At 39.3% G+C, this 15,960-nt stretch overlaps 1 protein-coding gene across 1 annotated transcript in view; it reads left to right on the top strand.

Annotated features, from left to right (window-relative positions):
• MOB1B (MOB kinase activator 1B) overlaps positions 1-15,925 on the top strand; it is a 38,795-nt gene extending 22,870 nt beyond the window's left edge. The window contains exons 3-6 of the mRNA XM_027456060.3: positions 686-779; positions 6,766-6,899; positions 9,018-9,181; positions 9,774-15,925. Of these exons, the coding sequence (XP_027311861.1) occupies positions 686-779; positions 6,766-6,899; positions 9,018-9,181; positions 9,774-9,851 (470 nt within the window). The 3' untranslated portion in view covers positions 9,852-15,925. The remainder of the gene's footprint in view (positions 1-685; positions 780-6,765; positions 6,900-9,017; positions 9,182-9,773) is intronic.
• The last annotated feature ends 35 nt before the right edge of the window (positions 15,926-15,960 follow it).

Raw genomic sequence — 15,960 nt, 5'->3', positions numbered from 1 at the left:
AGTCATTGCTGGATAAGGGAGGTAGGAGTATTGACTAAAATGTTACACTGGAACGATGTCATGCTCTTAGTGGTAAGAATTTAACCCTGCCTAATTGAAATTTTGCTTTCTGCTGCTTAATATAGGTCCCCTTTCAGTTGTAACCCATGCTATCCATTGTTATTTTTGTTATCAAAGTTATTTTGAAAAGATAAACTTACATATTGGTACCTTGGGAATGTGCTGTGCTCCCCAGTAGATCAAGGGGGACTAGGCATTGAAAGTGGATTTTATAAATTTATAAATTTAGAGTGACATTCATAAATCACAGTGACCATGGTTGCTAAAAACTGAATATGCTCTTAGGTCATTGAAGAAGAGCCTTGCTTTCAAAGAGTTCTAAGTGCTTGAGCATCCATTTAAAGTAGTTAGAGCAATGGGAATAGTTAGATATGTTAACTTTGGGTCTTTTATTTATTTCAGTGATTCAGCAGTAAACTGTTTAAAAAATGGCTAAGAACATTTATCCCAAACATGCAACCAAACTTAAGGAATAACTCCCCAAAAGAAATATCCAAGGAGAGTTTGTAAATGAGGAAACATTTTGGACAAAATATTAAGTGGTGGTAATTAATTAATAATCAAAGGAACAGAAGTCACTGTCACAAGCTGCAGAGTGATAATGGGTGGTTTAAATGTTTTACAGCCGTCGACTTCTTCAACCAGATCAACATGCTTTATGGAACCATCACGGACTTCTGCACGGAGGAGAGTTGCCCGGTGATGTCTGCTGGCCCAAAGTAAGATTATTTTTACTCATTGTTGCATGTGTGCATAATTTTTGAGATGATTTTGTGTTTGAAAGAGACTAGCTCACCTGAGTGCCAAAGAAAAGATAATCTCTGTGGGTGGAAAGGATGTCTTCTCTCGTTACCTGTGAGGGAAAAAGGCTTGGCCCTTTGTAAGGGATTGGGAAATGGAAAGGTGCTCTCATTTCTTTTTATTTTTCTTTAGCCTGGGAGGTAGCCTGGCTATCAAAACTGTTTTCTCTTTTTTTGTTCTGAAATGTTCATGAGGACTTTTAAAATGAAGACTGGAAGCTTTTGTCTGTCAGCATTCGATTAAGATTTAGGAAAATCTTTCTTTTAGGTGTTTGACTAGGTACTGCAGAAAGAAACTTGGCTGTAGTTTCTGTAGTCTGAGTTAGAATCCCGTACGCTGTCACTCAAGTTTCACTTCCTTGGTTGTTGCTTACGCTTTTGTACAGATACCCAACGTGATGTTTGTGTTTGCTCTCTCTCCATCTGCTTCACGTCTTCCAAAGAGGAAAATAACTGCATTTCTGAGCAAGTGAAGAGGGAAGGCACTGCTTCCTTTTTACCTTACAATCTTAAATAAACAGCAAAGGAAACCAGTCTTCTCTTCCCCTTTTTCCTCCTTCCTAATGACGTTTGTTGTTACTGTCTGAAGCCAGTAGCTGCCAGCCAGTGAGGTGGGGAGCCGAGCTCGAGCCAAGTGGTGCTGCTGGAGGGAGAGGGAGGGTAGGAGCTCTGCAAGGCGAAAGCAGCCAGACCCACTGAGAAAAGGGTTGGTGCTATGCTGGTAAACTAACAATGGATGCTGCTGAATGCCAAAACCAGTGTGGGCAGGCAGACCTGCTGCTGCAAAGCGGGGAAGGGGGGTGAAAATACAAAAGAAATAAAGTTTACTATAATACAAAAGATCTTTGGAATAGGCTTGTGCAATAACATAGCCCATTGTCTGCTTTGTGCTTTGGCATGCAGAACAGGCCCTTGGTTATTAAATAAGAGCATGAAAATATTTGTTTGCTTTGCTTGTCTGAATGACAAGCAGTTACTTGGGGACGGAGGTTAATTATTAAAGGCTTAGCTTTCTGGTTGCCAGTCTAAACAATTTATTTCTCTCCAAAGGCACCGATAACCATTGACGGAAATTGATGTAGTACTCAAGAGGTTATGAAGCAGGGTAGGAGAGAGTCGCTAAGGCCAAGAAAAGCATTCTACCAACTTTTTAATTAGGTGACCTTGTCCCTCGGATTTGCAGAGCATTCCCCAAACTCTGCAGGCCCCACCTGTGCTCAGTGATGGGTTTTGTGAAAGAGGGTCAGAAATCTGCCTGTGTTTGAGGGGCCAGGGCCAGGCGGGCACAGGAGCAGGTGATCTGTTTGGCTGGTGGTGACTGGCAGCAGAGCATGTATTGTGGTTCTGGTTTGAGTGAGCACGGCCTTTCTTTAAGTTAAAGGTGACCTGCAAAATATTTTTAGGGAAGTACTGGTAGAAAACCTACTAGAGCAACAGCTCTGATATTTACAGTTGTTGTTTTTTCTTCTCTCTGTTTCCTGTTATCTTCTGACTCAAGCTGTGCTAGTCGAGGAGGCGCTGAGTCTTATGAGCTCTTCAGTGCTTCTAGGGTGAAGGTTGCTGTCTGCTTACATGCATGGCTGAGCCGCCACCGTTAGTGCATACTCCTCTGTTTCAGATAAAAGGCTGTGAGTTGGCTGAAACAATTTGTATAAGGTCATTTGAAACAGGTTAGGCAGCAGTAGCATGAGTAGCTGGGGAGAACTAAAACCATCAAGCGCGCTGTGGCTTTACAGTCTGATTTCCTTTTATTTATTAATTTTCTGTGCGAGTTAGGTCATGTAAGTTAGTTGCAAGCCAGTATAATTACATCCACACTTGGGGTTTTCTTTTTATTTTAGTAACTCAGAGTTCGGAGTGCCTTGGTATTCTGCAGACACAGGGCTATGTGCTCCCAGTGGAAAAACATTTATGGCTCCTATATTAAAAAAGGCTTGTAAGCTGCTGGTGCATACGTAGGTAGCTGTTTGGAACTCATAGTGGCTCAGTCACAATTTTTGTAGCACAACTGACAAGCCTGAAGCAGACTATGGAAAAACAGACAGCTCACCTGGGTTTGTATGGGGGCTTGGTGTGTTTGTTTTTGATGTTGGGATGGTTTCCTTCTCTCGAGGGCTACCTTCAGTGATAAGCAAATACCTGGAGCTGGGTAGGTACCACCTGGGTCCTCTGGTTTTTCTTGGTAGTGATCTTGACCAGGAAACCTTGGCTGAGGCAAGTCAATTTTGGGGACCCACCAAAGCTTCCTGGTTTGAACAGGTGTGGGAGTGGGGGAGCTGAATGCTGCTTTTAGGTTAGGAATGATAAAATCCAACTGAAATCCAACTTGGCCATTCTGTTAACATGAGGCATGTGTGCTGGGAGATCACTTACATTTATTTTGGACTTGTCTTTGCTGGAAGGATTGCTGAATTAGTCTAACAGGGCATTAGTACCTTGAGTTAGTTAAGGATTGCCATAGACATCAAGAACAGATCTCTTTCCTGCTGCACAGCTCATTGTCTAATAATTTGAGAAAATTATCTGATTTCTTCCAAAATATATGCTTTCTCATAGTGATATTCCATTCTTTTCATGTGTGCAAAGACAAGCCATTTTTTACCCAAACAAACCCTAGCTGGTTTTCACCTCCTTACTGTTCATGTATCAGTTTAGTCACCATCAATGCAACGGTCATGATAACAATACATTAAGAACCTGCATAAAAGTAATACGTTTATTGACCAGTATGGGATGAGGGGAGTTCTCTTTATTTTCCTCCATGGTTTTACAACCATGCTTTAAATAAGAACACAAAGGAAGGACGTGTCTGCTGCATTTTTTAGAACTGGATGTCTGAACTGAGGCTGTCAAATCCATATTTAGGCATTTGAGTGAGTGAACTAAGTTCACTGTTAGCGGTGGTGAGACACTTTTGATTTTCGTGAGGCTTCAGGTCCGCAGTGCTTCTAAGTTTAGATGTCAAATATGAATAGTGTGACACTCGGAAGTGGACAGCCTCCCAGAAATCCTCCACGGGTGTAATACACTGTAGGTGAATGTTCATGTGCTATCTTCCATCCAGTGTATTCGTAGCAGTAAATAAAGAAATAACCAGTTAATCAGGTCCTGGAAGTACCCTGCATGTACTCTCAGCAATGTCTGTCCTTTTGCCTTGTTTTGGCACTCCACTTTGCACCTGTGTTCCTTGATGACTGAGACACAAAACAGAATATGGCACTTTCTTTTCACTCTGATTTAGTACAATTTTACTGAGATTTAGAGACAATAGGTCCGAATATATGTCTGAGAGTCTTTTAAAAGATGTTACAGAGCCACGGTATCTTATTGCTCTTGGAAAAGGTAACAGCTTTAATTTTACTTTAAACCTTTTTTTTCTCCAAGCCAAGTACTTTTAATTGGCTGATAGAGAAGCTGGTCCTATAAATGTTTATAGTTAGAGATGAAGAGATGGTTTCTAGTGTGAGAAGCACCATTGGGTTATCTATTTATGGATGGCAAATAACTTGCATTTATTAGTATTAGAGAAAATTGATTTTGGTTTTATGTTTAAGAATTCTTTTTTTTTTTCTCTTTTGCTAGAATTCTTGAGTTCTTTTTTTTTTTTTTTTTTTTATGGTGATGTTTTTAAGGTTGTCAGAAGAATTCATTTTCCCCTCCCTTGCTGACCCCAAGCCCTTTAACAGTGTAGGGACAACCATGAACATTACACACCCACTGTGTGGAGCCTGGGGAGTTTGACTTCATTTTTGTCAAGGCACATCTTCTATGTTTCTTAAGAGCTGTGTTATTTAAAGGTAATTCTACGGTGCTCCTTTCTCTAAAAAATGCAGAACTAATGCATAGTCTTGGGAGAGGGAGCTGTCTTGGGGATACATGCTATTTGGATGAGATTTAGCATGTAATTTAGATTTTTTTCTTGTTATTCTGTTTGCCTCTAGATTGCATCTGGCACCTTAGCTAAAAGCTGGCATTTGTCCTATGTTAATACCACTTAAAACTCAGTGTTTGGGTAATACTGGGTGGTGAGGAATACCGATTTTGTTCATGCTAGAATTGCTGTGGTCCATTCACTGCGTATGGAATTTCCTTGTGTATTTTGAGAGATGATTTCAAAATGCTTTCCGACCTTCTAATTTCTCACCATTCTAAAACCAGGGTCCTTTTATAGCATTGTTAGCTGCACGCTCAGAATCGCTCAGCAAATTTGTTTGTTTTGAAAATGTTTCTCCAGTTACTGTTCTGACAAAACTAAACATGTTAAACAGAACGTGAAGCCAAATGGATCAGATACGGTTAAGCTTTGTGTGAAATGATGTGTATGATCTTTAAAATAGAAGACTTTCTGAAATGTCCTCACAACACTATTTGCAGATAGCAGGAGAAAGTTCAGGTGGTACTGTTTGCACCCCAAACAGTGTGGTATGCTACCACTGTACTGAAAACCTAACAGCTGAGCATGTTATCCTCCATGAAAAGAAGAAATATTAGCTGTTAATAACATCTCTTCAAATTCTTCTCAAGAGAACTGGGATAGAACGTGTAGATGCGGTGGGTAGGTTTCCTGTAACAGCACGAGTGAGCTGACAGTGCTACCCTTGTGGTTGTTTTTTAATAAGAGGAGTGGTTGGTGCAGCTAGTCTGAGCCATTATTCATTCATTTCTTTGGGAGGATTTCAGAGCTGCAGAGCTCAGCAGTCCTCTTCGTTTCTGGCTGGGCAGCAGGCTTGCCCCGCAGATAGCCACTCTGCAGCAGTGCTCTTTGGCCGCTTGGCTGAGCAAGGCTGGATGATCTAAAACAGACGTGGGGAATTATGCTGCGTTTAGATCTAAGAGAGGGCTACGCGTGGCTGTGCTGATGAGGCGAAAAGAAAAAAAGAAAAAAAAACCTGCTCAGATGTTAACAGATTGGCAGGGAATACTAAGATATATGCATTTGTACTCAGCAAGAAACAGAAAGGAACACTGTGGTTCACTTGAAAGCTGGTATTGTCGGACTCCCAGTGTTAAACACAGGTTTAGTGTTGTTGTGTCTTTTTTTTTTTATTTCTTTCTTTTATTTCAGCTATATGTTCCCATGATAAGCTGTTTTCTCTTCTGTCTGGGCTTGTGTGCATTGCGCACCCCAAACCAGCCAAAAAAAATGTGTTCTGTTGATTTCACGAGGACTTATTTCTGGTTGTGCATGCAAACAGATGCTGTTTAATACAGCTTTCCATGGCTTTATAATTCCTCAGGTTAATGTGGCAACAGTGAAATGAATGAAGCTGGAATCTACTCCTTATGTGCCATGTACAAGATGTCAATGCCATTAGCCCTTTGAATAGAAAAGGATGAGAAGAGTGCATGTTTTATTGCTCTATAGTGACATCAGGGCTTTGCTGAAGGTGTGATGTCACCTTACTTACAGATAGAAAAACTAAGCTAAAAGACTGCAGCTATCCAGTAAGTTGGTAGCAGAGCTGGAAACTGTGACTTTGTGCATCTTGGGCTAGTTCTGTGTGCTGCCTGGTAATACTAGACCATCTGATACGGATGACTATTTAATCTAGAAGCTTTCTTTTAACTGTTGGATGAAATGCACTTTACACCAGCTTCCGTTTTTTAATAGTGTTCCTTGACATTAACTTACTTCTGAATCTCGTCCACACCTTTAATACAATTAGAATACAATGTAAATTTCTGATGTTTCATATCAACAGCTTGTAATTTATTTTGTTTATTACGGGGAGACTCGGTACCGAGCAGTTGCTGATGACGTTGGGAGCATTTGGACCTTTGTTTCAAGGAAGGGCTGTGGGAGGGTGTGGGAGTACAGGGAGTGGTGCAGGAAGAGCCATCTTCTAGGCCTTGTTACGAATGATTCACTTGTGTTAAGAAATGTTTTGCTGTCATCCCACCCCAGATACGAGTACCACTGGGCAGATGGGACAAACATAAAGAAGCCAATCAAGTGCTCCGCACCAAAGTACATAGATTACCTGATGACTTGGGTCCAGGATCAGCTGGATGATGAGACGCTATTTCCTTCTAAAATAGGTAATGTAAATAAAGTAAAATTGAACGATGTGTTTGGATTGCAGTTGTACAGGAATATTGGAGTCTTGTAGCATTGTAAGGTCTCCTAAATGACTATCCTGGAGTAGGACAAATCTAAAACATAACATTATATATAGAAAGACACTTCGATCTGTTAAGAGAAACTTCATGTGGTAGTACATGAGCTCTGATCCATGTGTTAATATTTTTAGTAAATATCTAACAATTATGAATGCAGGAAGCTTTTTTTCTACTTAACTGTCTTTTTTGATCAAATCTGTTTTTTTTTTTTTTGTTTTGAAAGGTGGGTTGTTTCCTTAAAGATACGTAGGAGGGTCTCTAAACCTTATAACCAATAAATTGGAGCAAACTAGCAGATTTTTGATAAAGGAAAGATGCTTGGTCCTCGTGGGGAAGTTCTAGACCTTACTTCCAAGGAAGCTGAACTGTATTTTTGATCCTAATTGCATGATTTTTTTTCTTTTCAAATGAAGACGGAAGACATATTTTTAAGAGGGTTTCTTGCAGAAATGGAGGAGGAAAATAACGAACAACCACTGCTCCTGAAATGCAAAGGAGAAGAAAATCCTGCTGGAGGCACGGAGGACAATTTGTTCTAAAGCTCCAAACTGGCAGTTTTCCAATGCACTGCTACTCACAGGGCTATGAACCATTGTAGAAAAAGGAAGGGAGAGCTCTTAATTGCTTGTATTTTGTCCATAGCTTCTGAGGCATTTGACACATTTCCAATAAGCCTATTCAGAGTAACAGGGCCACCTGTCAGAATCAAATGGCATTTGTTTTTACTTATGTTAAGCAGATATGCAAAGAAGATTGGTTAGTTTGAGAAGAGTGACAAAAATCTAAATCTCTTCTGCTCTGTAGATGTGAACACAGTATCTTCATGTACTGTGACACTTGTTTTAGTGTTTCAGGGTAGAGTTCAGAGCTGGAGTAGAAGTCTTGTTACTAAAAGGAGTGATATTAAATACTTAGAGCTTGTATTAAAGCGGTCCTTAAAAGACTACGTCAGGACTGGATCTTTTTTTCAGTTCAGCATATACTTTTTATGATTGTAAGTATGAATGAAAATAAATGAAGACTTATTTTTTAATAGAATATATTTTTGAAATGCAGTGATGCCAAAAGGGACTTAAAGCCACAGTGGATAAGCAATTAAATATGAACTTTGCATGTGATGCAGTAGCCGATGAAGGAAATGTGATATATCTATAAGCAGGACAAGCTGAAGTAAAGTGTGGAAATTTTATTTCTAGAATTTTAAAGCATTACTAAGATCATGATTGGCCACCAGCATCCAGCTTTGGCTACTGACAGGGCTTCTGACAGGACCTCACCAGCTGGAAGGACTGCAAAAGAACTAAGCTGTCTGGGAGATCTGCTACGTGATGAGAAGCTAGACAAATTTCATCTACTTAGATGATCGATAATTGTTGGTTGTTTTTTTAAAAAACTTATGTTGGCTAAATAGATTATTGCTCCCAGTGACTGGTTGCAGTTTCCTAACCAATATTAATAGAACTTGTATACCGACAAAGATTGGCTGTTGAAACTAATTTTACATGTCCTGGGTCATTTTCACGGCAAAGAGTGAAAGGAGCATGTGTCAGTTCTTCAGCAGGCAGGTAAGAAAGCAGTAGCCTCAGGCAAAGGGATGATGATGAGCTGGATGGAGACAGAATCTCTTCATGGAGCACGAGACAGCTGGGAGACAGCATTTTTTCTTACTTCACTTGTAGCCATGCAAACAGTAAAATATGATTGATATTGAAGGGGATTTTAGCTACCAATGCAAATGTATCTGGTGTGTTTAGCATAGAAATGTAGTTGAATTTGTCTTGGGGTGAATTCGTAAGCCACTGGACTACTGGTGGGAGAGAAACCTCCCCTGCAGTCTTCTAATGAGCTTGTCATTGTGCATTGGTCTAAGTGCATTGTGTGACTTACAGACAAAATTGCTGAGTGAAATGAAGCAGCCCTTCCTGTGAAGGAAGCACAGTGGGGTGCAAGAGATAAGGTTGGGGTATAATGGGTTTTAACATAAATGAACATGGCATGGGTGTTTAAAAATAAGCCATCCATTATTCTTGTTTGTAGGTGTACCGTTCCCAAAGAATTTCATGTCAGTGGCAAAGACGATTTTAAAGCGTCTCTTCAGAGTTTACGCTCACATTTATCACCAGCACTTTGATCCAGTTATCCAGCTGCAGGAAGAGGCACATCTTAACACTTCTTTCAAGCACTTTATATTTTTTGTTCAGGTAAGTGTGGCAGGAACGTTACAGTTATGATTATTATCTTGAAAAGTACTGTATCAAAGCAACACCCATTCAGTTTCATAACAGTGGGTATGTTTGTGGATGAGTCAACACCTCCAAGGCTCCAAGAGTATGTCTCATGGTATTTGTATGTATATTTACTGCTAGAAGTATTCAAGGAATTGAAACATTTTCAATGAGGTATTCGTTTGCTCCCAAACTGAATAGAAAAAACTGTTTCCTAGCAAAAAATTTAAATAGGACAGTAATTTCTTACGAAAGAAAGAGGGAGGACAGTCTCTGAAACCATTGATTAAAGATTACAAAGAGAGTGTTTGCTACAAGACTACATTCTTCTCCCTTCCCAGCCCAACAAAGGGCATCTTCTTGGCATGTTTCCTCCCCTTAAATGGGGAAAAAAGCTTTAGGTGGTTAACTTTACTATTTAGATAATGGCAGACAGGCAGAAAACAATGTAGTTGGCTACGCCTGGACTGGAAGAGCCTACTACCAAATGACTTCTGTTGGAATAAGACTTCCTACTTGAGCTGTGCAGATATAACTCTGTTTGTCTTTCCCCTCCCCCCTGTTACAGGAATTCAACCTTATTGACAGAAGAGAGCTTGCACCACTTCAAGAACTGATTGAAAAACTCACCTCTAAGGACAGATAAAAGGAAGAGGATTTTTTCGAAGTCACTTGTTTCTTTAAGCGAGCGTGTGGTATTTGTTTTTTGTTCATTTGTTTTTTAAAAACAAAACCCTGTGCTGTTATTCCTGACAGCCAAGTTCTACTCTCTGCTTTTATTAGGGGAAATCTTTTGTCTGTTAGTGACATGCAGTAAATAGCCTTTTTTTTCTTTTTTTTTTGATAGTTGTTACTCATTGTGGAATTTTAGCAGGTGCTGACTGTTTGTAAAGGAAACATGCTTGGTTGGGGGATTGACTCTGCTGGTGGATGGGTTCTGTATTGTGTCAATGGTAGCCCATTCTCATGAAGTCCCTTAAAGACTTCCTTACATTCTCTAAGTGCCTTGGCAAACTCGCTTCTGAGGTGCAAAGCACATACAATACTGAACATTGCTGGAAACAGAAAATACGAACTAACACCCAAGACACTTACTGATACTTGTTTTAGAAAAAAAAGATATATATATACTTACACTAAAAAAGCCATAACTTACTTAAATCAGTGATCTCCAGCTTTTAATACAAATATTTGTCTTATTTTTTTAGAGATTAATATAGAATTTTTCAAAAGTAGATATTTCTTATAAAGAGAAGTGATATGAAGCTCTAGTCGCCAAATCAAAATGATGAAGGAGGTGTCAAAATTACAGAGAACTTGTGGTTAGCAAATACTTACACGTCTGTTGCACTGTTTTTTGCTTTTTGTGGTTACTTTTTTGTAACAGGTGAGTACAATACCAATTTGGGTAGGGCACTTCTGTTAAGTCTCCTAGCATTTGCCAAATGAACTGTCATTTTGCACAAACACAGTTAGGGAAGATAGTAGCAAAACTACACTGGGGTAATACGAAGAAAATCCTGCCTTTAAAAATAACTAACGAGATGGTGTTTGTAAGTTAGGAATAAAAAGCCCAGCTCCATAGAGGAGCTCTAATGGATAATGTTTTCTGTAATAGGGAACATAGTTTGAAGGGAAGGTAATTTTGTGAGCCATTTAGGATTTACATTAGCACGACAACATTCTCCCCTATCTAACTGAAATGTGACCTTCCCCCACCTGTGTTAGTCTCTCTGTCTCTCTAGCCTTCTCTTGCCTCAAACCAGATACAAGAATCACCTGTGACAAGTTCACTTTTGGGGCTGTTGCACACAATGGCTTGGAAGTCTCTGCTGCAACTATATCAGTTGGGTTTCCCATTGCAGAAGCCCATATGACTCTCTTCTCTGGTTCATTTAGGGGTCTGGTCAATGCTGCTGCTTTTGGGCTTCAAATAAATATGCATTAGGGTCTGCAGTGTGCTATCCTAGTTGCCAGATCTGATACAATAGGTGGTTAAGGTTGGCAGACTTTGCTAGGTTGTGACTTTCCTAAAACACCATATTTAGATCTGAGTAATGTGTATGTATCAACTGACCCATGTATACTACTTTGACTCTCAAACCTTGGAAATTTACAAGTAAACTCATGGCAGAAAAGTTGAGCTTTTATTTTGGGCACCTCTGCTTGACTGGAAGCGTTGAGTAAAGGAGAAAATGCTGTGCAGCAGCCCGCAAAATATCTAAGTGGCCATTAGTATAGAGAGCTAAGAAGTATTTAAGCACAATAACAAATATATGCTCATTTTGGAGACAAGAATCGTTGATTTTGTGTTAAAATAATGTACTTCAAAATCATCAGAAGCTTATTTTAAGAGCAATATTGTTCTGCAATTGAGTTAAATTACGTAGTCAGCGTGAGAAGCAGTTTAAACTTCTGTTACTTCTGTCTCTCTTTCTTACCAGACTGGAGAACAATTGAGAAGACATAGTACTGAACAAGAAAAATGGCCTTGTGTGCTTTTTTTCACAGCTTTTCATTTAGAAGTGGAAACTTTTCTTCTTCTTGTAGAGCAGTAAAGAGTGGTCATGCAGTAGTGTTCATAGCGAATTTAGGTTTGGTTACAGTAAAGTTAGATACAGAGACTGCTTGCAAAACACCTGGAGTTTAGCATAGGTAATTCAGACAGCCCTTGGCTTCATTAGAAGCTTTTCTAAAGTTCAAAAAAAAACACAGAATACATTTTGTCTCCTTTGCAGGTCAAGGTCAATATCCCGTAGAAGCTGCTTATAAGTTAAGGACAAGGGAAAATTTCACTTACTCTGTTTCAGCTTCTTCTGTCTACACAGAATGAAGACATTTTCCTAATAGGTAACTATCAAGGGAGTTTCTTTACTGTGACTTTTGTTAACTTGAGAGTTGGGATTGGATTACATTGATCACAGTCCACACTGGAAAGATGAAGTAGGTCAAGCTGATGATGCAAAGAGAGCTTTCCCTCAAATGTCTTGACAGACTCCTAGCTTAAAAAAGATAGAGTAGGGACATACCATTTTGCAGCCAGTCACGATATTGACTCTCCCCTGTGTGTACGTGCACGTGGGAGGAAAAGAGAGGTGCCATGTATCTGTTCTCTCTTCAGTGAGTTGGGGGTCAGAAAAAAATGTGTAAGGTAATAGAAAACTGAAGGCAAAAGTACATAAGAGAGACAAGCACAATTTTCTTCCCTTTGTCAAGACACCTATGACTGCAGTATTCACCCCAATGCTTTTGTCAGTCTTCCTGTTCAGAGGATGTACGAAGTCTGACAGGCATCCCCATGAAATTTTGTTGGCTGGTGAAAGAGTCAGTCAGTGGTGTAACATCTAAATCCTGCTGTCAGGAGTCGATTAATGTGCTAATAAGAAAGGAACTCCCATAGGCAGAACATCCCATGTGTTGGATTGGGCAAGTACCATCCTTTTTAATAGTTGCAAAAAGAGTTCTCCTCCAATGCACCACATTTATTTTATTTTATTTTATTTTTGTTTTATTTTATTTTATTTTATTTTATTTTATTTTATTTTATTTTATTATTTTATTTTATTATTTTATTTTTAAATTTTTTGTGCTGTATGGTACATTCAGCAAGGTAGCTGGGAATGCAGTAGGGACAGTGCATGATTCATGATATCTTTGCAGCTGCAGAATTGTTTTGAACTTGAGTAGCGTGCCTGACATCTGATCGGGATGCAACTCAGAGCCTGATTAGGCTGCTGTAAGCTCTGGGTGGAGGGTTGGAGGGCTCTAATTTAGTTCAGGACTAAATGCAAAAGAGTAACATCTTTGCAGAGCTCTGGGGGTGGAGAGCACCCACGTGACTATGCAAAAGCAGCTTAGCTCTTGAATTTGAAGTGCAGTATTTTAAATGGACTTCAGTCATGCAGGAAGTTGAATTTAGACCAGGATCTTGCACACACAGCCTTCTATGCATACTTCTATCCAAAAAGTGTTTAATGACTGAAACTTCTAAGCTTGAGGGAGATAGACGTTCAGCTACAGAGGCGTGAAGAGTGCTGCGGATGCAGTTGGAAATTAAAAATCCTATAAACTTGCCAGTGAAAACTGCTTTACTGAGTTGAGTCGCTACAGCTCAATAGGCTGCATGCATATATTCAACGTGCTAATAAAGCTTACTGGAGCCTTTCAACCAGTGCTAGAGTTTGTGTTACCACATTGCAACAAGACGTGACAGTGGCACAAGTCTGCACCAAGGGGAGATACCCTCTATTGGATTTAAAGCTTTTTTGTTGGTTTGGTGGCATATACAAGAAAGAAATTAAAAAGAAGAATACTTAAAAGTAAGGATTTGCTGTGACTGGTAACCATTGCAGTTGCTCTCCTCATTTTTTGCAGACTTGCACTCTGAAATATTTTTTTTTTCCTTTTTTTTTGGAACACCCAATTCTAGAAATTCAGAGGCATTCACTGCAGTTCAGCAAATCAGAATTTGAATGTATTACTTAAAATATTACTCCTACAGGGATTGTGCATTTTTTTTGCATTTAGGATTTGGCAGTAGAAAACACTTCTACAGAATAGTTTCTAGGCATGTAATAAAAGCTTGGAGATCTTGATTTGCCTGACAACTGTATGAACACATTGTTGAATTATACAACACTTGAAAATAACATTAAAGATAAGCATGCAGTGTTTGGGATTCAATATCCCTATGCTGTTCATATTTGCAGCTTTTAATTATTTTTTCCTTTTTTGCTTCAAAAAGATGTGGGACCAGAAATTCATGTGTGTTTACACTTGTGAAGTAAGGGCACATCAAAATGCTACACAAAAGTTGTCATGTTTTACAAGCCGAATCTGGGTAGAGTGAATATGTTCATAAAATAGTGCATCGGTTGGGGGGTGGCAACCCCCCGGATAAAACCCAGAGAAGTGAACCCTGAACAAATGTGCTGCTTTAGGCCGGTGTTACAAACAGTCTCTGTTACGTGTCATGAGATCTTTGAAACAAAACCTTTCTGCTTTGTGGCCATTGGGAGCAGAAGGTGCCGATGGGGCTAAATCAGGCTGGGGGCCGCCAGTGGTTGCTGAGGCCTTCCAGTCTACTGATGTCCTTAATTTCTGCTGTTCGGGGTGTTCTTCAGCTACCAGCGTATTCGACCATGTCAGTGATGTGGGTGGTAACTTCAGGAGGTCATCTACCTCAAGCCGGGATGGGACAAACTGTTAGTTAAGCACGTTTGGCCACCGTTGCCAGTGTTGACACTGTTGAGATGGTGTTGGATATGTTATGCTTGCAGTCGTTCATATTCAAGTCAGGGATACAAGTTAATTGTGCAAATAGAAAAGAAAAATGCCACATTCTGCTGTTGCAGGTAGCTGAATGGTAGGTGAGGGGAGAAAACAGGTTTCAAGGGGCCAACGGCCCGTCTGCAAGCATCAAGTTTCTTTTACTGCTTACTATGCAATGTAGAGCTTTGAACTTTAGCTTTTACTTCAAGCTGCAGAGGAGCACTGTCCTTCTTCAGTATTTAGGAGCTGAACACTCTCCCAGTCTCCCTGACACTCACTTAACAGGTAAAGGATACCTATTTGCTGCTATGGACTTTATGTACCTTTCAGATTGTTCCTTTCTGCTTCTTGCCCCCCTTTCTCTTGAACCACAAGACACAGTTTTATTATAAACATATCCTTTTTGGGTAGTTTTTCTTACCAGCCTTTCCCCCCTTCCTACCTGCCAGAGTGCTATATTACTGTATATAAAACACCCCCTTTTAGTTGGACTATTTAAAGAGGTGCAGCATGAATACAGATTCCTTGCTTTACTTTCACTAAAAGATTCACCGTTACTCTGAATCTTATTTCTTTCACTGCTAATTTCAGTTGTTTTTTCCCAAACTGCACTAAAACCACTAGTAGTTTTACGAATGTCTGTTGTCTTTTCCTGGATCTTATAAGATGAGGCTAACATCGGTCATTGTAAGTGTTAAACCTTTCTACTTTCATGCTTTTCTTACAATTTCCTTTTACCAGGTTAAGATTGCAGTCTAGGTAAATACCAGATTACGTTTTTGTTTTAGAAACAAATTCCCTGAATTGTTCATAGAATATTGTATTTTTAGGGGAAATTAATTTTTATAGCCACTAAACTATACTCATTATTTTTGTACATTTGCAACTTCTGACATTTTTCAGAGATATGTCGCAGAGGGAACGCTTATTTACATTGCTGTTTTATTACTTCTGTGTGCTGTAGTCGTGTTGCTTCGTACCACAGAAGCACATACCTTGCTGTGCAATGGGAGAGAAGAATGCAGTAGGAGTGAATGAGGTTTCAATAAAAGGTCACTTCTGAAGGCAAAATATATATATATATTACAGAAGCAACACTAACCTTTCCTCCTCTTAAAATCCTAATAAAATATGGGAGAAAATATGGTGTAAAATGCAAGATGAGAACCCTTACTGTAAGCTAACTGTGCCAATATCGCTTCAGTTTGTAGTCACTGATTGTTCCTTTAATTTTAAATGACAGCTTTTGATTTACAAAAAGAAAAAAAAAAGTTGAATGTCTGAAAATTCGCAACATGTTTATTTGAGAGTTGTAAATAATGTATACAGATCGTTGTCTGTGATGGGACAAAATATTTAAATTCTAGTTTGTTTTGTTTTTTTTTGTTTGTTTTTTCAACAAGGAGCTGAAGGCTGTTTATAAGAGGAAAATAAATAGCTTATGTTTGACCACGGTTGTCTCGTTTATTTTTTTTTTTGCCCGT

Source organism: Anas platyrhynchos, chromosome 4 (assembly GCF_047663525.1).
Source record: "Anas platyrhynchos isolate ZD024472 breed Pekin duck chromosome 4, IASCAAS_PekinDuck_T2T, whole genome shotgun sequence".
In the NCBI taxonomy this organism is placed as follows: Eukaryota; Metazoa; Chordata; class Aves; order Anseriformes; family Anatidae; genus Anas; species Anas platyrhynchos.
This window is presented reverse-complemented; position numbering and strand designations above follow the sequence as displayed.